This window comes from Sus scrofa, chromosome 13, assembly GCF_054392235.1.
Source record: "Sus scrofa isolate SSC_HxYL_T2T_F1_AM1 chromosome 13, Sscrofa_HxYL_maternal_Yorkshire_Landrace_v2.0, whole genome shotgun sequence".
Classification (NCBI taxonomy): domain Eukaryota; kingdom Metazoa; phylum Chordata; class Mammalia; order Artiodactyla; family Suidae; genus Sus; species Sus scrofa.
Genome location: NC_139395.1, coordinates 220,363,081 through 220,387,122, shown reverse-complemented (window position 1 = coordinate 220,387,122; position 24,042 = coordinate 220,363,081). Strand labels below are relative to the sequence as shown.

Here is a 24,042-nt window from a genome sequence, read left to right as displayed (position 1 = left end):
TACTCCCCCACCCCCCTCCTGCCACTCAGCCGGGGGTCACATCCTTGTCTCCCATTGCTCAGCTGGCCTCAACTCCAAAACCTGGGCCTTGGCACGGCCCCCACTTCCTCCCCCCTCTCCCCTTCTGTTTTTCCACCCTCCCTGGGGGAGCCTGGAAGGAAAGGCTGCTAATTTCAAGGACAGGACCTACAGTGGCGTCTTCACACTGGGCTGTCGATGCCACGTCCACTTTGCTGGTTCCTTAAAAGGAGGCTGAGTGGACACTGCACCTGGATCCTCCCTGCAAGGTGGCCCCTCATAGCAGGTGCAAGCTGGCGGTGCCCCATGGGGGTCCCACGACCACCCCATCCCACCTGTCTGTCCAGTTCCTCTAAGTACCCCCTCCACATCCCACCCAAGGGGATGGTCCATCCTCCCAGCGCAACGCCCACCGGCCCCCAGGGCTCCTGGGAGGGAGTTCACCAGGTCCAGTGTCGGGCCCGGGTCCGAGGCTCTGCAGCAGGGCCCCACTGTTCTCCCCCAACACTGCCCTCAATGCAGACCATTGATCTCAGCAGGCTTTGCCGCCTCATCACGACAGAGATTTAATTGACTGTCATTCTTAATATAACGGTCAAGTGTATCCATGCTAATTTTTAAGTCTATTTTTATTTATTTATTTATTTTGTCTTTTTGCCATTTCTTGGGCCGCTCCCGCGGCATATGGAGGTTCCCAGGCTAGGGGTCCAATCAGAGCTGTAGCCGCCAGCCTACACCAGAGCCACAGCAACGTGGGTTCCGAGCTGCGTCTGCGACCTACACCACAGCTCATGGCAACACCGGATTGTTAACCCACTGAGCAAGGGCAGGGATCAAACCCGCAACCTCCATGATTCCTAGTTGGATTTGCTAACCACTGCGCCATGACGGGAACTCCTAAGTCTATTTTTATATTATTTATTTAATTAATTCAAAGCAATCTACAGATTCAATGCAATCCCTATCAAATTACCCATGACATTTTTCACAGAACTAGAACAAACAATCCAAAAATTTATATGGAACCACAAAAGACCCAGAATCGCTAAAGCAATCCTGAGAAACAAAAACCAAGCAGGAGGCATAACTCTCCCAGACTTCAAGAAATATTACAAAGCCACAGTCATCAAAACAGTGTGGTACTGGTATCGAGACAGAGAGACAGTCCAATGGAAAAGAATAGAGAACCTGGAAATAAACCCTGACACCTATGGTCAATGAATCTTTGACAAGGGAGGCAAGAACATAAAATGGGAAAAAGAAAGTCTATTCAGCAAGCATTGCTGGGAAACCTGGACATCTGCATGCAAAGCAATGAAACTAGAACACACGCTCACACCATGCACAAAAATAAACTCAAAATGGCTGAAAGACTTAAATATACGACAGGACACCATCAAACTCCTAGAAGAGAACATAGGCAAAACACTCTCTGACATCAACATCATGAATATTTTCTCAGGTCAGTCTCCCAAAGCAATAGAAATTAGAGCAAAAATAAACCCATGGGACCTCATCAAACTGAAAAGCTTTTGCACAGCAAAGGAAACCAAAAAGAAAACAAAAAGACAACTTACAGAATGGGAGAAAATAGTTTCAAATGATGCAACCGACAAGGGCTTAATCTCTAGAATATATAAGCAACTTATACAACCCAACAGCAAAAAAGCCAATCAATCCATGGAAAAATGGGCAAAACACCTGAATAGACATTTCTCCAAAGAAGATATACAGATGGCCAGCAAACACATGAAAAAATGCTCAACATCGCTGATTATATGAGAAATGCAAATCAAAACAACCATGAGATACCACCTCACACCAGTAAGAATGGCCATCATTAATAAGTCCACAAATAACAAATGTTGGAGGGGTTGTGGAGAAAAGGGAACCCTCCTGCACTGTTGGTGGGAATGTAAACTGGTACAGCCACTATGGAGAACAGTCTGGAGATACCTTAGAAATCTATCCATAGAACTTCCATACGACCCTGCAATCCCACTCTTGGGCATATGTCCAGACAAAACGCTACTTAAAAGAGATACATGCACCCGCATGTTCATTGCAGCACTATTCACAATAGCCAGGACATGGAAACAACCCAAATGTCCATCGACAGATGATTGGATTCGGAAGATGTGGTATATATACACAATGGAATACTACTCAGCCATAAAAAAGAATGACATAATGCCATTTGCAGCAACATGGATGGAACTAGAGAATCTCATACTGAGTGAAATGAGCCAGAAAGACAAAGACAAATACCATATGATATCACTTGTAACTGGAATCTAATATCCAGCACAAATGAACATCTCCTCAGAAGAGAAAATCATGGACTTGGAAAATAGACTTGTGGTTGCCTGATGGGAGGGGGAGGGCGTGGGAGGGATCTGGAGCTTGGGCTTATCAGACACAACTTAGAATAAGATTTACAAGGAGATCCTGCTGAGTAGCATTGAGAACTTTGTCTAGATACTCATGTTGCAACAGAACAAAGGGTGGGGGAAAAAAACGTAATGTATACATGTAAGGATAACTTGATCCCCTTGCTGTACAGTGGGAAAATAAAATTTAAAAAAATTAGGTTAGACTACATAATCTTGTAGTCACCTTCTGAAATAAAAAAAAAATTAAAAAAATAAAAAAGATCCTAAGGCCCCGCGTGATAGTAGGAGGTGGGGCCTTGGGGAGGTGATTGGAACACAGGGGTGGGGCCCTCACAAGTGGGATCAGTGCCCCCATGACAGAGACCCGGGGAGCACTGTGTCCCTTCCCCAGGTGAGTATGCGAGGCCCGGGAGAGGACCCTCACCCATGGGCTGCCCGCTCCAGAACCGGGAGAAAGAAACAGGTGCTATTTAAAAGCTCAGGCTGTGGCATCTTCTCCAGCAGCCGGAGTGGACCGAGAGTAAATATGCACCATTTCAAAGCCTAAGAGAAACTGCAGGTGGGGTCCTGCTTCATCCCAGGCCGCCCCATCGTCTCTGTTGTGACGTTTGCAGGTGCAGCTCTGGGGGCTGTAGAGCCAGGGTGGACCTCCCCGGGGGGCAAGTGGATGGGGGTGGGCGCGGGAAGGGTTGACGCTCTGGCTCCCCCTTCCTGCCTCAAGCAGAACAGCATTTAGCTTTTGGGCTGGAGGCCATTGTGCAATATTTTACATTTTCAATGAATCGTTGGTGCTAGACTATCAGGAGACTGCGCCTGACACACACGCCACTGCGCCCTATGCTGTGAACGCGTGGTGAATTATCCAGTGGTCCCCACGGTGACACATCTTGGCCACCTTTGATTATTTGCCAGCGCAAAGCCCCGTGGGCTTTGTCAGTAGCTCCCTGTGCATCTCACCGTAAAGGCGGCCACCCTTCGTCTCACCCAGGTGCACCAGCTGGACACAGGGTTTGATGTGTGCTGGTGGTTGCGGCCAGAGCGTTTCTTGCACCCAAAGCCAAACAGTTCAAGGACCTGTGACCAGAAGGCTTTTGATGCTGAGCCCCAGCCCCTGAGGTCCTCTTAGGGTCCCCAAAAGAACAAGAAAAGGCGGAGGGCAAGGATGAGGGGAGAGGGAAGCTGGGGAAGGGAAAACAAATGGAGGAGAAGCTGACCTGAGTTTGAGGGCAGAGGCGAAGGTGACAGAGGTGAGCGGAGGGAGGGGGGCGAGGCGGCTCTGGGGGTGACAGGAGCTGGGGGCCTGAAGCAGCTCCCACATGCTGAGCATTGTTTAAGAGTCACAGAACAGGGGGTTCCCGTTGTGGCCCAGTGGTTTAAGGACCTGACACTGTCTTGGTAAGGATGCGGGTTCAATCCCTGGCCTCGCTCAGTGGATTAAGGATCCAGTGTTGCCTTGAGCTGTGGTGTGGGTCTCAGATGAGGCTTGGATCCTGTGTTGCTATGTCTGTGGTGTAGGCTGCCAGCTGCAGCTCTGATTCAACCTCTAGCCTGGGAACTTCCATGTGCTGCAGGTGTGGCCTTAACAAGAAAAAAAGTCACAGAACAGTTCCTGGCTGAGTCGTCACCAGAGCCCTGCCAGTGGATGTGGTCATCTCTATTTTCTGTGCAGGGAAAGGGAGGCACAGAGAGGCTGAGTGCCTTGCCCAAGGTCACACAGCCAGTAGGGACGGAGCTGGGGCTGGAACCCCGGGATTCGTCCTCTGGCCCCCTCCACTTGGCGTGGGGGTGGGGATGTGAGGTTTGGTGGGTCCCTGCCCTCCCTCTCCCCTTCCCTCCAGCTGGTCTGGGACTGCCTTGGGGCAGAGTCCCCCTGGCGAGCGGGTGCGCCGGCACCACGTGCTCAAACGGGACAGCTCAGAGTAGCAATCTCATGGGCTGAGGTTTCATTTTAATTTAATTAATTAATTTGTTATGGCCGCACCTGTGGCATACAGAAGTTCCCTGACGACTTAGGGGTGGAGTCGGTGCTGCAGCTGCCAGCCTACACCACAGCCACAGCAATGCGGGATCCTTAACCCACTGAGCAAGGCCAAGGATCGAACCTGTGTCCTCATGGAAACCAGTCAGGTCCTTAACACAGAGAGCCCCCATGGGAACTCCCATTTTTATTTTAAAGCAAACATGACAATGGCGGCAGTTCACAGCCTTTGGAGATAAAACAGAAGTCTCCGAAGACATTTTGAACTTGGAGGAGATGACTCAGGGCCACGGATGCCCGGGACATACCCTCAGCTTTCCCTGCCTTAGGCGGGTGGGGCCCCTGAGAGGCACTGACCCGAGTTATGGCTCTTTGTCTTAGAGCCGCAGAAACCTGCCCGCGAAGCCAAGGGGCTGCCCCGACCCACCTGGGCGAGAGCTGAGCGGCTGAGCGGGTAAAACCAGGATGTTTGTTTTCCACATTCAGCGACTCTGAGTGGGCTCCTGAGGGCTTGGCAGGCGTCAGACTGGCCAGCAGGGAGATGCCAGGCCCGTGACTGAGTGGCCAGCATGTGACCAAGCCAGGCTCAGCCCCTGGGGAGACCGCACCCCCACTCACTGGGCTGCCCTGTCTGCCACCCGCCTGGATGGGTCCCTGTCCTATTTGACGAAAGGAGAGCAGGACTGTGGGTGAAGCCGGGGAAGGTGGCCTGGCCCTTTCCCAGCCCAGAGCACCCCTTGTCCAGCATGGGTCACCTCCGCGAGGTGGAGCATCTCAGCCAGGACAAGGTTCAAAAGAACTCGTCGCCAGGAAGGGGGCCGAATAGGCCCCCCAGCTCCTCCCTGTTGACACCAGGATCGACTTTAGCTGCAGACATTTGACAGCATCAGGTGCAGGAATAGCGCTCGGAACCCCCCTTTTCCCCCAGAAAGTGGGAGACAAGAGCCACCTGTGAAGGCCGCCCTCCCGCTACCAGGCAGACCGGATGTTCCTACAAACGGAACTCATTAGAATAACAATTTCCCTTCCTCGCCTCTGTGTTTACTTAGTCATTTTTGCACAGTGATCTCTCTCTGTTCAACCCAGTATAAGAAAAATGCATGCAGGAGTTCCCGCTGTGGCTCAGCAGGTTAAGAACCCGACCAGCATCCATGTGGATGCGGGTTCCATCCCTGGCCCCTCCCCGTGAGTTAAGGATCCAGCGTTGCCGTGAGCTGCAGTGTAGGTTGCAAATGTGGCTTGGATCTCAAGCGGCTGTGGCTGTGGTGTAGGCCAGCAGCTACAGCTCTAATTCAGCCCCTAGTCTGGGAACTTCCATATGCCACGGGTGTGGCCTTAGAAGCAAAAAAAACCCCAAAAAACAAACCAAAACCAAAACTAAAAACGCATGTAGGTTTTGCTGCTCCTTGGAGTCTTCAGTCCCTTATAAAGACTCCCTGGCTGGTGAAACTTATCTGAAATAAACATGTCTGCGGTTTCTCTTTAATGCATCTTAGGTCATTGAATTCTTAGGACAGCCAGAGACCTGAGAGGGAGAGCTTGGCCTCCTACAACTGCAGGGCACCGGGCACTGATCGGACAGAGGGACACTGGCTGGGGTGCAGGAATAGGACCCAAGGAACCCCCATGAGCCAGGACATTTAGGGAGGTCCCCACGGGGAGACTCTAGGGGCCTGGGATTCTCCTTAAGGACTGGCTCTGGAGTATTTCAGGATGAGAAGCCCAGTCCTGCTGGCTGTCCAGCTGTCCAGTGTCTCCATCCTCAGCTCTGTTTGTCTGTGAGATTGTCTGCCCCTTGAATAGGCCCTGTCTTCACAGTTCCCTGTGGCCCCATCACCCCTCCCACTGACACCGTGAAGCTGACTGTCCCGGAAGAGTGGGACCAGCTCTCGTGCTTTGCAGGTGGCAGGTATTCATAAACGTGGGCTGTGCTGGAGAAACACATCTCTGTTAGTGGGATATATGCTTTTGCAGCACAGAGTGGGCATGGCTCTGTATGAGTTAGCTGTTGCTGCCTAACAAATAAACCCAGGATGCTGTGGCTCAGAGGACTTTTTTTTTTTTTTTTTTTCTTGCTTTTTAGGGCTGCACCCTTGGCATATGGAAGTTCCCAGGCTAGGGGTCAAATTGGAGCTGCACTGCCGGCCTATGTCACAGACACAGCAATGCCAGAACCCATCTGCATCTGAGACCTACACCACAGTTCATGGCAATGCAGGATCCTTAACCCTGAGTGAGGCCAGGGATGGAACCTGCATCCTCATGGGTATAGTCAGGTACATAACCTGCTAAGCATCAACGGGAACTCCCAGGACAACATTTAGCATCTCCACTTCTGTGGGGCAGGAGTTCAGGCAATGCTGGGCTGACACTCCTTCAGGGCCTCTCCCAAGCTTTCAGTCAAGACGTCTCTTTGGGGCCCTTGATCATCTGAAGTCCTCTGGGGCGGATCTGTCTGCCTGCTCAGTTAGCGCTCGTCCTGTCCCCAGGCTTTGGGGCCTTGGGGACTGGCTCTCAGTCTCAGGGCCTCCAGGTGTCACTGGCTGTTGGCCAGAGGCCGCCCTCACTTCCTGCCACATGGACAAGGGCCTAACACAGCCGCTGCCACATCGGAGTGTGCCAGCTGCGGGTCCAGGGGAGAAAAGGCCCACAGGACAGAGGTCAGTCTAGGAACCTCATCATAGGAGTGACGTCCCAATGCTCCTACTGTTTTCTGTTCGTTAGCGGCAAGTCGCTGGGTCCAGCCCGTACTTAAGGGACATGAAGGGCAAGAGGCAGGGGGTCATGGCTGGGCCCTCGTTGGAGCCTGCCCAGCCCAGCTCCGTCCATCAGGATAAACTGGCCGGAGGTAGCAGCGCTGACACGCGCCACGTGCTGATTTTGTGTCATCCTCTGCTTAGCGCATCACATTAATAACCCCCAGTTTCAGGGTGGGTACCCCGCTGACACCTGACACCGCAGACGCTGGGAGAAGTGAGCGCCTTCCCGCCATCCGTTCCTGAGGGACAAAGCCTGGCGCTGACCCAGGTCATCAGGCTACACAGGCTCAGTCTGACTCTGCTGGCTGTGATCTCGATCTTTCTCACGGTGGAGCAGTTTACGCTGGGCGGGCTTCCTGGAGGAGGTGGCCTCAGGCGCCACGGTGGCCTGATGACTGGGATAAAGAAGGTTCTCATTGGTAAAATGCCGAGTGCCAAGCTTAGGCGGCCCTGACCTGTGGGCGTTTGGTGCACAGGTGTGTCCTTAGGGTACTGATCCTATTGGTACATTCTGGAAACCTGCCAGGGATGACTCTTGGCAGAGTGACCAGCAGCCTGGGTTTGCAGGCGACTGAGCACCAAAGAACAGCCGAGCTGCCGTGACAGTGCGCCAGCAGTCCCCTCGGTCTGGAGCTTTCAGAGGCACCACCGTGACGCCCGCTCTCGCTGGCTCTTTCCCGCACAGGCACGGCGGGTGGCAAATGCGTGACAAACAATTGCACAGGGACGGGGAGAAAGGCCTTGACACCGGCACAGCCCACCTGGCGGCGCCAGACCCTCTGCGGGACCAGAGCTTCCTTGCCGTGGCCTCGGCCTTGTCACTTCCAGGAACCTGCCCTGCGGGGAAGGTGGCACAGCCCCCAGGCCCAGATCACTGTACACTATCTGTTCTTTGTAAGACTATTCAATTTGCTCTCTCCCAGTGGCGGCCTGGTCCTTCCGTTACAAGTTTGGGGGTCTGCCCACTGCAGACAAATGATGTTCACCTTAGAAGTCAGATTTCTTGCTCTATTTTCCTTGCTCTGGGTCAACAGGCAGGAGCGAAGAGGCCGCGCTCAGGGCCAGAAAGCCAGGCCAGTGCCCCTTAAGGCCGCCACGTCCATGGGAATTTTCTCCGGGGCTGTAGTCTTTTTTGGGGCTCCCTGCGCACAGGGCTGGAAGGCCCAGACAGGGAGCCTGCAGCACGTGAGGGAGGATGAGCTTCCCGGGCTGCTGGAAGAAAGCAGCCAACAGGGGCTTTAAACAACAGAGCTGTGTTCTCTCACGCCTCGGGAAGCCCGAAGTCCCCAGACAGTGTCCCTGGGCCGGCGGGGCGGGCCGAGGAGCCGGCAAGCTCGCTCCCTCCGCAGGCCCCTGGGGGAGAACCTGGTTCTTTCTCTTGCAGCTTCTGGAAGCAGCTGGGAATCCTTGCCTGGTGGCCCCTCCACCCCCGTCTCCATCCTCCTCTGCTGCCTCTGTGTGTGTGTGTGTGTGTGTGTGTGTGTGTGTGTAAACCCCTCTGCCTTCCTCTTCTAAAGCCACTTAGGATGGCAGGTAGGGCCCGTCCGGATAACCCAGGATCACCTCATCTCAAGAGCGTTCCCTTAATCACACCTGCAAAGTCCGTTTTCCTACCATAGAAGGTCCCGTTCACAGGTTCCGGGAAATAGGAAGGATGTGGGTTTTGTTGTTGTTGTTGTTTTGTTTTGTTTTTTTGCTTTTTTAGGGCCACATCCACGGCATATGGAAGTTCCCAGGCTAGGGGTCTAATTGGAGCCATAGCTGCCAGCCTACACCAGAGCCACAGCAATGCCAGATCCAAGCCACATCTGCAACCTACACCACAGTTCACGGCAGCGCCGGATCGTTAACCCACTGAGCAAGGGCAGGGATCGAACCCGCAACCTCATGATTCCTGGTCAGTTTTGTTTCCCGGCACCATGACAGGAACTCCTGGTGTTTTGTTTGTTTGTTTGTTTGTACCTGTGGTATATGGAAATTTCCAGGCCAGGGACTGAATCCAAGCCACTGCAATGACCTACACTGCAGCTGCTGCAATGCTGGATCTTTACACTGTGCTGGCTGGGAGCAAACCCACATCTCCAAAGCCAATCTAGCCGCTGCAGTTAGAGTCTTTCCTTTTTTTTTTTTTTTTTGCATTTTAGAGGCACACCTGCGGCATATGGAAGTTCCCAGGCTAGGGGTCGAATCAGAGCTGAGCTGTATGTAGCTGCCGGCCTACACCACAGCCACAGCAACATGGGATCCAAGCCACGTCTGTGACCTACACCACTGCTCACAGCAACTCCAGATCCTTAACCCACTGAGTGAGGCCAGGGATTGAACCTGCGTCCTCATGACTACTGGTCAGGTTTGTTAACCACTGAGCCACGAAGGGAACTCCTGCATTTAGATTCTTAACCCATAGAAGAAACTTTTTCCATTTTCTTGATCCTTCTGTAATCCTTCATGGATGAGTGTTCTTTTGTTTTGTTTTGTTTTTTGTATTTTTTTTTTTTAGGGCCACACCCATAGAGTATGAAGTTTCCCAGGCTAGGGGTCCAATTGGAGCTGCAGCTGCCGGCCTACACCACAGCCACAGCAAGGCAGAATCTGAGCTGGATCTGCAACGTACACCACAACTCACAGCAACACTGGATCCTTAATCCACTGAGCGAGGCCAGGGATCGAACCCACATCCTCATGGACACTAGTCAGGTTTGTTAGCACTGAGCCACGACGGTAACTCCCAGGATGTGTGTGTCTTTGGGTGGCTATTGTCCAGCCTTTCACAGATGCTGGCCACCGGGCAGAGAGGTGCCCTTGGCCATGCACTGGGGCTCTGGGCACCTGTGACCTCTGCCTCCCACTGCAGGTGGGCATCGTGGGCCCAGGGATGCCCACTCGGGAGCAGGTCTAGATGGCGAAGCAAGGAAATGAGCTGGGGTCCTCAGGTGGCCTTGATGCTCAGGGTTGGGGGGTGCCTCGGGGCTCAGGGTCCTCCCTGCACCTCCTCCCCGCCTCCTGTCATGCCCCAGGGACTCTGGGGACAGAACCAGAGGTACACGCCATGCTGCCGTGGCCCCTGAGTGAGAACAGAGGTTGTCACCCTGACCCAGGGGCTCCGTTGGAGTTTGGATCCCATCAGGAGTGGATTCAGGGCCTTTGCACCACGTGTCTGGATCCTGTTCCCCGGGGCTGTGGTTCTCACATCGCCCATGAATGCAGGTCAGCGGGGGCCTGAGAAGGAGGCAGCCAGGCATGGCCTGCTCCGAGGCTCTGAGGGCTCCCCAGCTGCCAGGCCAGCTCTCCTGGCCGAGGCCACGCTCTCCCGCTACGGCTTCCTCCCCCAGCAAACTGCTCTGTCACTTGACTTCAGGGGACTCTCCCAGGGGTCTCGGGGGCAGGATGCCGGGATCCAGCCACTCTGACCCTGGCCTGCTCCACAGCCTGTCCCGGTGACCCCATGGCAGTGATGTCACTAAAGGCTGTGGGACAGGCACATGGGGCTCAGGGGCCCCCATGCTGTGGTTTAGGAAGAAGGATGCTGAGACAGGACCCCACCCCCACCCCCTGTGGAGCTCCTAGAGGCCATGCCCTGAGGAGTCCCCTCCTGGCCCATGGACTCTGCTCCCCTCTGTCCCCTCTTAGCCCCCAGAGCCTAGAAAGCCAGGGCACAGGCTCCCACACCCTGGGTTAGAGGTGCTACAGTCCCAGGATACTGTCTCCTAGGCTCCTTCTCTTGTCAACTTTGTCAGTATCTGGGGGCTGCTGTCACAAAGGACCAGGAGCTGGGTGACTTAAAACAAGACCTTACTGTCTCCCGGTTCTGGAGGCCAGAATCCAGGTGTCAGCAGGCCCTGCTCCCTCGGAAATCTGTCAGGGAGGGATCCCGCCAAGCCTCTTCCGGATTCGGGGGGCGACTGGCTGTCCTTGAGGTTCCCTGGCTTAGATGACCTTCCGGTCTCTGTCTCCATCTTCACACGGCCTCTCCCTGCGCATCTGTCCAGATTTCTTGCTTCTTCTAAGGACCCTTGATGTAGGGGTGCCCTGGCCCCACGAGACCGCCTCTAAACGTGATGACGCCTGCAAAAATCTCTGCTTCCGAATAAGGGCACGTTCACGGGCACTGGGAGTTAGGACTTCAACATATCTTTTGGGGAACATGCTTCAACCCAGAAGCACCCCCAAGGGTGAGGCCTAAGACAGAACCCCAGTGGCCACCCAGCTAACCATATGGAAAAATCTAGTTCATTCTTTGTTGGTGCGGGGGCTCTGTTCTTGCAGCCACTGCTGTTCATCATGAGCTGTTTGTCATCAGCTCCAAAGAGGTGACATCCTAGACATGCCAGGATTTCCCCCCGGAAGAGGCTGGAGGCCCCAGTGGGGAAAACGAGAAGCCAGACCAGCCCCTCCGGGAACACAGGCATCCCTGTGTGTGCTTGGGGTTTGGGTCATTTGACCAAAGGAGTCAAAATTTACACCCTCCACAGGTGTTAGGACATCACCAAAATGACCAGAAACATCAGCCTGAAATTTGGGGGAAGCAGACATGAAGCGTTGTGGTGTCACCTCAAGTTCAAACCTTGTCAACGGGGCCTTTGCAGGGCTGGGGAGAGGTGCTTCCACCGTCCCTGGAATCGAAGGTTGGATACATTATTTTTTAGGGTTCTCCCCACTCCAACACAGTGGATGATTTTCAACGTCGAGACACTGGAGTTCCCATCCTGGTCCAAGGGAAACAAATCCGACTAGGAACCATGAGGTTGCGGGTTCGATCCCCAGCCTCGCTCATTGGGTTAAGGATCCGGCATTGCCGTGAGCTGGGGTATAGGTCACAGCCAAGGCTCAGATCTGGCGTTGCTGTGGCTGTGACTATGGCCAACGGCTGCAGCTCTGATTTGCCCCCTAGCCTGGGAACCTCCATGTGCCGTGGGTGTGGCCCTAGAAAGATAAACAAAACAAACCAAACAGCCAGGCATTGTGTAAACAGCATCAAGGACCACACACAGGAGGCTGATGGCCGCCACAGCAATTCATTCCTAGCTCTACATCGCACACTAGTTGAGACAAACGCAGGGAACAAAGGTCTACCAACAGTGCGACCACATCTTTATAAAAAGAAGAACCAAACTCTCCCCCCTCGCCCGCCCAAACACCACACCCGCAACATCCAGAAAAAGTGTTTTTGAAAAACCACAGCAAAATCTCAACAGCGTTTCCTGCTCTAGGGCGTAAATGGGGGCAGGTTCTTCCCCTTCCTTTCCGCAGGGACTCTGACTTGCAGGTGGAAGAAATCCTTGCGGCTTGTCCTAAGCGCTGAGCAAGCACCGCTTGCCCTCCCTTGAGTCTGCGCGGAAAAAAAAAGATGCTCAGTGTGAAGCTGAGGATTTACAACTTTTATTTTGTAAATGTATATTATTTGTTTTCCTCCGGGGGCGGGCGGGGGCTGCTGAGGACTAAGTCCCGGAGACAGCCTCTCAGATGGCTCTGGGCTCTGCTCTGAGCAGGTCAGGAAGGGGCTGATGGAGAGGCGATTTTGCAACAAAAACTAGATAGTTGGAAAATCAAAAGATTGCTGTGAAAGAAAAACCAGGCTTCTTAAGTCAATGCATTGAGTGCTTTTCTATGTGTAAGATGCAAGATGCACCTGTCTAGGACCCGTATCCTGCTTTTCTGCATTCCTGCATCCCTCAGGGGGCACCGTGGGGGGTGTTGGGGGCTGGGAGCTGCAGTGTCTCATAACTTAATGGCCACAATATCCTTTGTATAACCGGAATGGCGGGCAGTATTTTTCCTGCGTGAACCAGGAACTGTGTAGAAGTGCCTGATGGCTCCTTTGTGTGAACAAGTGGGTGGCTTTTTTTTTTTTTTTTTTTTCTGCCAATTCATTATAGGAGGATGGCAGCCAAACTAACTTTCCCAAGGGCCTACCTTAAAGTTTCCCCGATACCTGAGTCTCCGGGTAAGCCAAAGTTTATCTAGGATTATTTACCTGGTAATAGCAATGGCTCTTTGAAAAGTCTCGCTAGCACTGTGTCAACAGTAACTCTCAGTTAAAATGTAAATCATTAACGCATTCTTATAGGAAAGACCCGCAAGCCCATTAATGGAATATCATAGTTCCCTGCGGATATTATTTGCATCAAGGCTGTAAAAGTCAAGCAAGGCAGGCCGGCAAAGATTGCATTTGCCTTGCAGCTCTGCAGATTAGAAAGCAAATGGAACGGCTCACATTTCAAAGACTTCTCTTAGCACCTATTGTCCTCTCACCCCAGGCATCCTGCAGGTTCAGGAAGAAAGATTCTTTCTGAGCCTTGAAAAATCTCCTACAGGCCAGACCCCTTCCCAAAGCCTCCCAAAGCCTGGCTGACTTTACAGCACCAGCTTTTTCTTTAAGGCAGGGTGTCGCCTCCCCCGTCCAGCTGCTAATAATCAACCAGAGTTAAGTGTCACAGGAGTGGAACAGAATAGTCCAAGGACGTCAAGCGCCTCTCGGTTGCTAGGCAACCCCTCCTTGGCGATGCACAAAACAGGTTGGAGGAGATACCAGAAAGGAAGCCTTCTTGTTCCAGGTCAGCCCCACTGCCTCCTGGAAGGGGACGAGACCGGAGAGCCTCTCTCGGGGCCACCCGCTCAAGAGGCATCCTTGTCCTCTCTCCTCCGGGGTCCTGGATTCAATGGAAGGGAACTTGAAGCCCCTGGGTGCGGCCGGTGTGTGTTACCCAGTGTAGTCCCTGGAGGAATTCTGCAGTGCCTGCTGTCTCATCCTCTGCCATCCCCTGGTTACCACTGGGCACAGCCTGACTGGGCACTCATAGGCTCCATCTATTTACTGGATTCCAGTTCAGAAATGTCACTCCACCGTCGGGGGCAGGGGTTTCATGATCCCCAGATCAGTGACTGCAGGGTTCAGACTTTGGCAGCGGCCATCAGGCAGGTGGGAGGCTGAAGCTGTCCCCAACAGAGGCTTGGATGGTCACCCTCTCAGAGTCCCCAGAGCAGGAGGCGGGGTGGGAAGATATGATCAGCTTTTACACAGACAGACCCAGACCAGATCTTGGGCTCCACCCAGCTCTGCTGGGTAGGCACCGACTGCAGCCTTGGGCAGTGGTCTTTCTAGGCTATTTCCTTTGCCTTTAAAAAATGGATATTTTCTCCTGGGAATCAGCCCAACAGAAAAGCCTGTACAGAGATATGTGTGAAGGGTGTTTAGGGCCACATTGTCATAGCAACTGTAGCCAAAGAAAGGGCTAGATGAAAATTATTTCCAGAGGAACAGGGTTATTTCAGCATGGCTGTGTCATGAAATACTACTCGGTCATGAAAAAGAACCAGGTAGGTCTATGTGTGTGGACGCAGGAAGAATCCCTGGATGTTTTACCCAGAGATGCAAGTTGATGCAGTATAAGAGACATGCGTGGGGACAGATGCATCTTTTATGCATCGGTAATACATATACTCTGAGCGTTTAGATGAGTTTGAAATATTGAGCCATGAACAGTGGTTAACTACTACCTCGTCTATTCAATTTATTCTGATTGTCTACAAAAATACCTCTAAATTGCTAGTTTGTTCAGACCAGAAGCCAAACAAGACTCTCATAAAGCATTTTGGTGAGGCTTCTCTTAGGTCCCTTCTGACTTACAGCCATTTTTACAGCATGTATTTGTTCAGTTATTTATCCCGGCATGTTTTCTGCAGTCTGGATTAGGTGTCCTTTAAAATATTCCTCCGCCTCCTATATTTTTCTGTAAAATGGGAGAAGATCGGCAGAGGGGCTGAAATGCAGTTTTAACTCCTTTGGTGAGACCACATCCCCGGGCCTTGCAAGATGGGGGTGCTCTAAGTCTGTTAGTCCGTCTACATTTACGAGCTGGAATTCTTCTACAAAGAAGCACCCCCATTTTTTTGGATTTTTAGGGCCACACTCATGGCATATGGAAGTTCCCAGGCTAGGGGTCGAATCAGAGCCACAGCCCCACAGGACCCATCTCTTCTGCCATGTCATCAGCGTTTGGGGGGAGGTCTGACTCCAACTGCCTCGACCTTTTGCTACTTTTTGAGGAGATTTAGGGTACCGGTGACTTCAGGTCACCTGTGGGGAGCTGTCAGCACCTTGTGCCTGGGACCAGGGCCAGAGGACACAGTGGTTTCACTCTGCCCTATGTTTTCAGGTGCCCCTGCATGTCTGGCACATGGAAGGGAACTTTACACGTGTCTGCCTTTGCCCAGTGGAGACCGGTGCTGCTCAGGCAGCTGTGGCAGCCAGGCTGGAGGCAGGAGGCAGGAGCTCAGGTCAGCCTTGGCAGGCCTGTGTGCCTGGGGCTTGGGGGGTGAGGTGAGGGTCTCAGACTCCCTGCCTCTGCTTCCTGGGATGGCAGGACTCTGCTTGGATGAGTGGTGGATTCGGGTGAGTGTTTCTGGTCTTTTCTGGGCAGCCATCCTTTAGGTACCAGGGGGACCCAGGGTCCAGGTCTGTTTCCCACCCCCCCTCAGAGGGAACGGAAGTCCCTCCCCATCCACAGTGTGACTCTCGAGTGGCAGACAGGGGGACACACCCTCCGCCCCTCCACTGCCCAGCAAGGACCCTCCGCCTTCAGCTGAGCCATCAAGAAGGGGGCTCTTGGAGGAGGGTCTGCTGTGCTTTTGATTTGTAAACATCTTCAAGAAGAAAACTGCAAAACTATGTGAAGATAGAATGGAGGGACAAGCTGCGAGGAGAAAGCACGATTTATTCAGCTCAGGTCAGGTGTGGTTTCCTGTTGGGGACAGAGAAGGACCCCAGGACCCAGGGCTTTCCCGAGGGGATGCACCAGTTCAGGGAAGGATCCAGATCATCCTGCCTCATTCCACCCGAATTCGGAGGATTGGTTGATGATGCTTTTCATCTGCCACCTGCAGAACCTGGAGGCCCGCTGGGGACCAGCTCCGGGAGGGGCACAGGTGCGAACCGTCTGTGCTGGGAGCAGCTGGGAGGAGGCTCGTGGTCAAAAGCAGGAAGGGGTGCCCCAGGAGAGGGGTGTGCAGACCAGGCTGGGGCGGGAGTGCTGGCAGAACCCGGAGGACTGGCAGGACGGGGCAACCCACACGACCGGCTTGCAGCTCACGGGCAGAGACACAGAGGATTGGCAGGAGGGGGCCACACACACGGTGGGCTTGCAGCTCACGGGCACATACACAGCCGGCCCGCAGCTCACGGGCACACAGGATGCCTGGCAGGAGCTGGATGTGCAGGAGGATGGCTGGCAGGAGCTGGGCACACAGCAGGCGGTCTGGCAGCCCGAGGAGCAGCTGATGTGGCTCATGGTGGCGTGGGGCTGGGCTGGAGTCTGCAGGAGGGTGGTGATGTCTGCAGGCTTCCTCCCAGGGCATCCTTTATACCCGGGCCGTGGGTGTCCCAGCAATGCAGAAGCACACCTGGTGACCTCCTCATGGCTGTTGCCATCACGCATCCCCAACATCTTATTATCCCAGGATGCACTTTCCTGTGCTGTGCTCCACCATCAATTAGTTTGGCTTTGAGGCCGGTTCCCCCTCTGTCAACAGGATGTTCTGGTTTGGGTTTCTTTGGGGTTCACATTTTTTTTTCTCCAGGCCATTGTTCCGCGTGGATCGACTTGGAGGACTGGATAAAATTTTCACTCCTTTTTATCTCATGCTGTCAATGAAGACTTGGAGGCAATCATGTGTTCTGAGTTTTTATCTTGTGCAGGAAAACATTAAAGCAGGAATCCGCAAACTGCCATCTGTGGGATGAATCTGTCCCACTGCCTGTGTGGAAATCAAGTTCTCTGGGGGCACAGCCAGCCCTATGCATTTCGTTTGTCTCGGGCTGTTTTTCTTCAATAAGGCTGAGTTATTGTGAGAGAGATTGTGTGACTGCAAAACCTGAGATCCTCACGCTGCCCTTGACAGAAACTTTCCCAGCTCCTGACTTATCATAATCTGTACAAGAACTGAGTTGTCCATGCAGCAGATTATACTGTGAGCTGGCAATAGAAACATCCCACTCTCATCAACCTTCCAGGGCAGTGAATAAATGTGTGAATGAAAGATTAGTGCATGAATTAATTCCAGAGGGGCTGAGAACTGAAGGGAAGCAGGTTCAGCAGATAGAAGGAATGGGCCGTGGGTGGGTAGTCTGGGGGCCTCTGTGGGGAGGTGATGCTGAGCCAGCACTGGGGCAGCTGAGTGTTGTGCGTCTGTGTGTGTGTGTGGACACTGATGCAGAAACAGGTGTGTTCCAGGAGCAGCAGGAAATCCCACACCTTAGGGTGCTGGAGGGTGGATGCAGGTGGACAGAGTCAGATCCTGGAGCCTGAGGAACCAGGCAGCACACCCTGGGCTGATGGAAGAAAGAGTCGGTGAACTTGAAGACACATCAGTAGAAAGTGCTCAATCTGCAGAAGAGGAACACTGGGTTTGGAAAAAACGAAGAGGGCCTAGGAGACCCTCAGAAAAGCTAAGATGCGAGTAATTTCAACCTAAGCAGGAGAAGAGAATGACTCTGAACCCTAAGAAATTTTTGAAGAAATAATGGAGAAAATCCCCAAATTTGATTTAAAAAATACAACTTACAGATCCAAGACCCTTAGACCGCCCCCCCCACACCCCCTTTCAGGCCCAGCACCATTAGGCACAATGTAGAGACGCAGATTCCAGTGTGAGAGGGAGCAGCCTCCGTGACCATGTCTCCATTTGCAGCAGTGAGAACCTGCATGTGTAACGGGATGCTTCTGAGTCTTTCCGACTCTACATCTGCACAAATGGGGTGTCACTTGCCCCTCAAATGGTGGCAGGACTGACAATCCATTGCCAGAGTCCACGTAAAATGCTTAGCTCAGCCCTGGCACAAAGCTGAAAGCCCATCATGACTGCAGCAATAACTAGGCCACAGCTCCCAGGGAGGAGCCCAACCCAAGGGAGAAACTTCTGGATCATTGACTTTCCAAATTGAAACGGGGGACACTGATGTGCGGCAAATGTGACTGTGCTCATTGGGGATGGACACAGGGTGTTTCAAGTTGGGGAGGACCTTGGAGCTTCCTGGTGGCCTAGCGGTTAAGGATCTGGTGTTGTCACTGCTGTGGTGCAGGTTTGAGCCCTGGTCCCAGAACTTGTGTATGTGAAACCAAAAAAATAAAAATAAAAATAAAAAAATTGGGGAGGACCTTGAAAATCACCGTGTGGGGCCTCCTTCCCCACCTGACGGCCCCTCCCCATCCAGCCCGGGCTCCGATTCTGGAAATCTCAGGGCCACTGGGTCACTGTGAGCCTCCAGCAGAGAAGGAGCTTCCTGAAGAGAGTCACTTAAACCAGAAACTCCAGGAAGAGGCCCCCAGAGGGGGAGAGGAGGAGAGACAACAGGCAGCCACAAGGAAGTCACCCAGCCAGCCTCGACGCCAGGAGGCCACCTCAGAGAAGGAGCCTCCAGACCAGCCCCATCCTCAGCCCTGACCCAGCCCAGCCCCACGCCACCATGTGCCACACCACCTGGCCCTTGGGCTGCCAGGCGTCCTGCCATGTGCCCAGCCCATGCCAGGCCATTTGCTGCGTGCCTTTGAGCTGCAGGCCTGTCCTGTGTGTACCCGTGAGCTGCAAGCCAGCCATGGGCCTCCCTGTGAGTTGCAGGTCCCTTGCGTGTGGGGCCCCTTCCTGCAAGTCCTCTGGCTGCTGCCAGCCATCCTGTCCTATCCTGGTCTGCAGAACCATCCCCTGTGGTGTCCTTTCTTGCTGCTGAGCCCAGGCCAGCGGGACCCCTCCCTTGTGTGTGGGGTCAGAAGCAGCTGGCTCTCTGAGGTCCCATGAGGTAGACCAGACCTCATCCCCTTCACACCTTCCAGACCTGTCTAGAAGGTGTCACAGCAAGGCTGCTCAGTCCCAGCTAGCCAGGCTGAGGAACTCCCCCCACCCCAACAGTGTCCCTTAACCCCAGCCCAGGGCATCCACAAGGCGCCCACACTGGCTGGCATGGGCCGTTCAGGCTCCGCGGTCCAGCATCAAAGGTCTAATAAATGTCAGTGCGTGATGCTTGTCTGCCCCTAAGCTGCTCCCTCCAGGGGTGGTCCTGCAGGACTCTGGAAAGCTCCTTCCGCAGAGAAGGCCAGGCCACCAGGGGGCCATTCAGGTAGCAGAAACCAGGGGGCTGCCCCAGAAAGGGCCGGCTCAGCCCCTGTGCTGTGAGCACGGGTCCTTCAAGGCCATCGGGCGATGGAGGCGGGGTGCCCGGAGGAGGCGCCGCACCCAGCAGAAGGAAGCCGTTGGCACACCAGGGGGCCAGGGGCAGCTGCTTGGGAAGCAAGGAGTAATCTAAGGGGAGCCGTCAGGGAGTCCATCCCGGGGAAGGCACATGTCCAGACCCTGCTGTCAGGTGACGTCACATGGTCCCGAAGATGGAAGGTGCAGAAAGACTCCAGAGCACCCACTACACCTGGCATTTTGTCACCATCCTTCCATTCCAACCAAACCTCCTCGCCAGCCTGTCCATTAGCATCTGTCTCCAGGCCAGTTAATGTCACATCCTGGCCTCCCTGCTGCCCTCCCAGACACCGCGGGGGCTGCCAGCGCTGTCCACCAGCCAGGGGAGGGCTGCGCAGTTTGAAGGGGGGATGGTCCCCGCCTTGGTCGCAGGGGGACAGGGGTGTCACGGTGACGGGGGCTCGCCTGGGATCTGGAGGGCCTCCACGTATTGAGAATCATCCTTGTGTCACAAATGTGTCTGAAATAAACTCTCCAAAGTAAAGACGCTGTGCTCTCTGCTTCTCTCCCTCTGCATCCGCGCTGCGGCCTGACCCGCGAGGACACCCCAGCGCTGCCCTCACCCTGCCTTCTGTTGGCCTCCCGCGGGGCACACGTGGCCTTGTGCGTGTGGCCATGCAGTCCACGCCAACACCGCTGCCCCATCAGGACCCAGCAGAGGGTCTGGGTGTCCCTGGGCTGGGAGGCGGGCAGGGGCGCACCCGCCCATCCCCCTAAGGGACCAGTTTGGTGTCGCTGTGGGTTGCAGGGTCTGGTTTCCACGTGGGTCAGCATCCTTGGACCTCAGTTTTCTTGGCTTGGGGTGAAGTGGAACCTTTTCCACGTCTTTTTAGTTCTTTGGGTTTTTTGTTTGTTTGTTTTGCTTTGCTTTTTAGGGCTGCATTCATGGCGTATGGCAGTTCCCAGGCTAAGGGTTGAATAGGAGCTCTAGCTGCCGGCCTACGCCACAGCCACAGCAATGCCAGATTTGAGCCGTGTCTGCAACCTACACCACAGCTCACAGCAATGCTGGATCCTTAACCCACTGAGTGAGGCCAGGGATCGAACCCGCAACCTCATGGTTCCTAGGCAGATTCGTTTCCACTGCACCAGGATGGGAATTCCTAGGTCTTTGTGTTAAAGAAAGTCCACCAAGGAGTTCCCGTCGTGGCGCAGTGAAAATGAACCCAACGAGTATCCATGAGGTTGCGGGTTCAATCCCTGGCCTCGCTTCGTGGGTCAAGGTCGCAGAGGTGGCTTGGATCAGGCATTGCCATGGCTGTGGTGTAGGCTGGGGTTTGACCCCTGGCCTGGGCATGTCCATGTGCTGTAGGTGCAGCCCTAAAAGTAAATAAATAAATAAATAAAATAGAGATAAAGATCCTCTTAGGGTTTGGCTCTGTCCCCTCTTCCCCAGGTGGAGCTAAGGGCTTGGGGGTGTTGGTGGGCGGGGGCAGGGCTTATGGGCTCCTGGACCTCCTGGGAGGTGCCTTCTGTTCTTGGTGCCACCTTCCCTGGCCACCCCTGCTCTCCTGCTCCTACAGGCGGCATCATCTGTTCCTGAAGCAGGGGCACAAGCAGGGTGGAGGATGCCAACCTGCTTGGTTTGCCTGCCGTCCACTTGACTCTAGTGCTGGTGGTCCACTGAGACGGCGGGCTCATCCTGCCACTAACCAGAGGGTTTGTTCAGCAGGTGGCTTATTTGCTCTGTGCCTCCTCAGTCAGGCCTGGAAACCTGGAGGAGAGCGAGTGATGTCTGAACCGACCCGTCCCCCACCTCGGGTCCCACAGGAACTTGAACGCAGACCAGCACACAGACACCCCTCCTCTGTGTGGGCACCTCTCTCCAACAGTGCTAGTCCTGGACCCCCAGATCCCAACAGGGGTTCTGCTGGTCCACGAGTCACCTCTCACCTGCACGGGCAGGGGGTGGGTGTGAGCAGGAGGCATGAGGTGCACTCCGGGTCCAAGCCTAATGTACCCACACCTGCCTCCTGCCCACACCTGCCTCCTGTGCCCACACCTGCCTCCTGCCCACACCTGCTTCCTGTGCCCACACCTGCCTCCTGCCCACACCTGCTTCCTGTACCCACACCTGCCTCCTGTACCCACACCTGCCTCCTGCCCACACCTGCCTCCTGTGCGGCCTTGGAGGGCTGTCCACTGCGGGCAGGGTGGACCCTGGGGTAGAAAGGGCCGCGGAGCATGAAGATGGCCCCTGCTTTTAGGTCCTGAGGTCTCTCAGCTGCTTTGCACTTGGATTTGAGAATCTGTCTGTATTGCCCAGCTGCTGCCAGCCCAGATTTGGGGTGACCGAGGGGCTCGGGGGAGGAGGACAAAGTAGACGCAGGTCTGGATTTCCTGAAACAAATATTTTATTGATGAGAGCAGCTGACCTTGGTTACATGGGATACGAGCAACCAACTCTGCCGAGGGGGGTCCCGGGGGCCTTGAAGTCCCCCTCACTGAGGGCTGGGGTGGGGGGTGGAGTGTGTTCACATCCCTTCTAGGCAGCAACTGTGTGTCCACTGATGTGGGGTGGTCCTGGTGCCAGCAGAGGGGCTCCAGGGGCTCCCGAGAGGACACTTGTGCTCAGGATGGGACAGCAGCTTGGAGGGGTAGACGGTCCAGCGGGTCAGAAGCAGGCGGGGCGGGAGCACGCGGGACGGCAGAGCAGAGACACGCAGGAGGCCGGGCGGCGGCAGCTGGGCTGGCAGGAGGAGGCAGGGGCACAGCAGGAGGAAACGGGCACGCAGCAGGCAGGGCGGCACACGGGCCGGCAGAGGAGGGACACGGAGGACGAGGGTCTGCAGCAGGACGAGGGGCAGGGGCTGGGCTGGCAGCACGAGGAGGCCGAGCAGGGGGAGGCCTCGCAGCACGCCGGTGTGCAACACACAGGTGTGCAGCAGACAGGCCTGCAGCAGACGGGCCTGCAGCAGACAGGCCTGCAGCAGACGGGCACACAGCAGGCCTGCTGGCAGGGGGATGAGGTGCAGCAGGACGGCTGGCAGTAGGAAGAGTCTGAGCAGGGGGAGGCCTCACAGCACACGGGCTTGCAGCACACAGGTGTGCAGCAGAGGGACACACAGCAGTCCTGCTGGCAGGGGGAGGAGGTGCAGCAGGACGGCTGGCAGCTAGACTGCTGGCAGCAGGAGGTGGTGCAGGAGCTGGTGCAGCCTGACAGGCAGGGGTTGGACACGCAGCTCGCTGGGGTGCAGATGAGGGTCAGGCAGGATGCTGGGGCGCAGCCGCTGGGGGCGCAGCAGGGGGGCTCACAGCAGCTCTCCGGACAGTCGTCCCACTGCCAGGAGGAGCTGGTGCAGGAGTCACAGGAACCAGGCAGGCAGACCCGGCTGCCGTAGCTCAGGTCACTGGAGCAGACGGACAGGTTGGAGGCGGCCATGGTGGGGGCAGTGGGGCTGGAGGAGCGTGTGAGTGTGTATGAGTGTGAGTGTGTGCGTGTGAGGTGCTGGGGCTGGGGCTTTTATACCGCTCCTGGGTGTGCTTGTTGCCCCAGCAGGACGCTCCCACGCGCTCCCTTCCTTGTTGATGTTTGGAGCTGGTTGCACGAGACACACATTAGGGCTGCTGTGTTTTCTGCAATTAGCTTTTACTCATTAAACTTGTATGTTGCAAGAATGTTTTCCTATCTGTTCTTTGTTTGGCTCCAGAAAATGCATGGAGAACACACGATACAAGTTTCTGCCGAGGGAAGGTCATATCCACGGAGGGGCTGGGTGTACGATCAACTCCCAACCACTAGCCACTGGGACCCGAGAGAGTTGTGGGTAAGAAACTCAGGGTTGTGGAGTCCCCACGGGCCCCAGATGGATCCATCCCTGATGTAATTTCAGTGAGGACCCCAAAGGGATCTTTTTGGTACACAAATCGAAGGTATCAAGCTGCAAGAAATTATTTGCAATATAAAATGTAAAAGTCTTTACAACTAAAACAGGACAAAATACAAAAGAATCAAATGCACAATGCGTTCAAATTTCCAAAAAACATATGAAAAGCTACTTGATCTCATTAATAAAGTTTCTCAAATTAAAACTTAAATGTGCCACCGGTAAGATTGACAAAGATTAGCAACATTAGTAATGCCCAGTGCTGCTTAGCCGGGGACCCTCACTCTTAGAAACCCTTAGCAGGTGTGTGGGTGTGGGTGTGGGTGTGTGTGTGAGAGAGAGACAGGAGGACAGAGAGAAAGAGAGAAATAACACATAATATAAAATTTATCATTTGGGGATAAAAAAGGTGTGGTACATACATAATGGAATACTATTCAGCCATGAAAAAGAATGATGCAATGCCATTTGCAGCACCATGGATGGATCTAGAGATCATCAGAAACAGACCAACGCCATATGATATTGCTCATATGTGGAAACTAAAATATGACACAAATCAATCATTTATGAAATAGAAACAGACTCACAGTCATAGAGAACAGACCTGGAGTTGCCAAGGAGGAGGGCAGATGGGAGTTTGGGTTTAGCAGATGCAAACTGTTACATAGAAGATGGATAAACAACAGGGTCCTACTTATTGCCCAGGGGATTATACTCAAGATTCTGTAATAAACCATAATGGAGAAGAATATTTTTAAAAACTTGCATCACATCATATAAAGGTGAACAGTAAAATGATAAATAATAGAATTTACCATTTTTAC

General features: G+C 54.1%; 1 protein-coding gene across 1 annotated transcript; it reads right to left on the bottom strand.

The window, feature by feature from the left end:
- Positions 1-16,117: 16,117 nt before the first annotated feature.
- LOC100518807 (uncharacterized) lies at positions 16,118-23,274 on the bottom strand. The gene is made up of 2 exons (XM_013982603.3): positions 22,028-23,274; positions 16,118-16,382 (listed from the first exon to the last, which is right to left on the bottom strand). Exons 1-2 carry the CDS (start codon positions 22,768-22,770, stop codon positions 16,118-16,120), a joined length of 1,008 nt encoding a protein of 335 aa, XP_013838057.2. The 5' UTR covers positions 22,771-23,274.
- Positions 23,275-24,042: the final 768 nt, after the last annotated feature.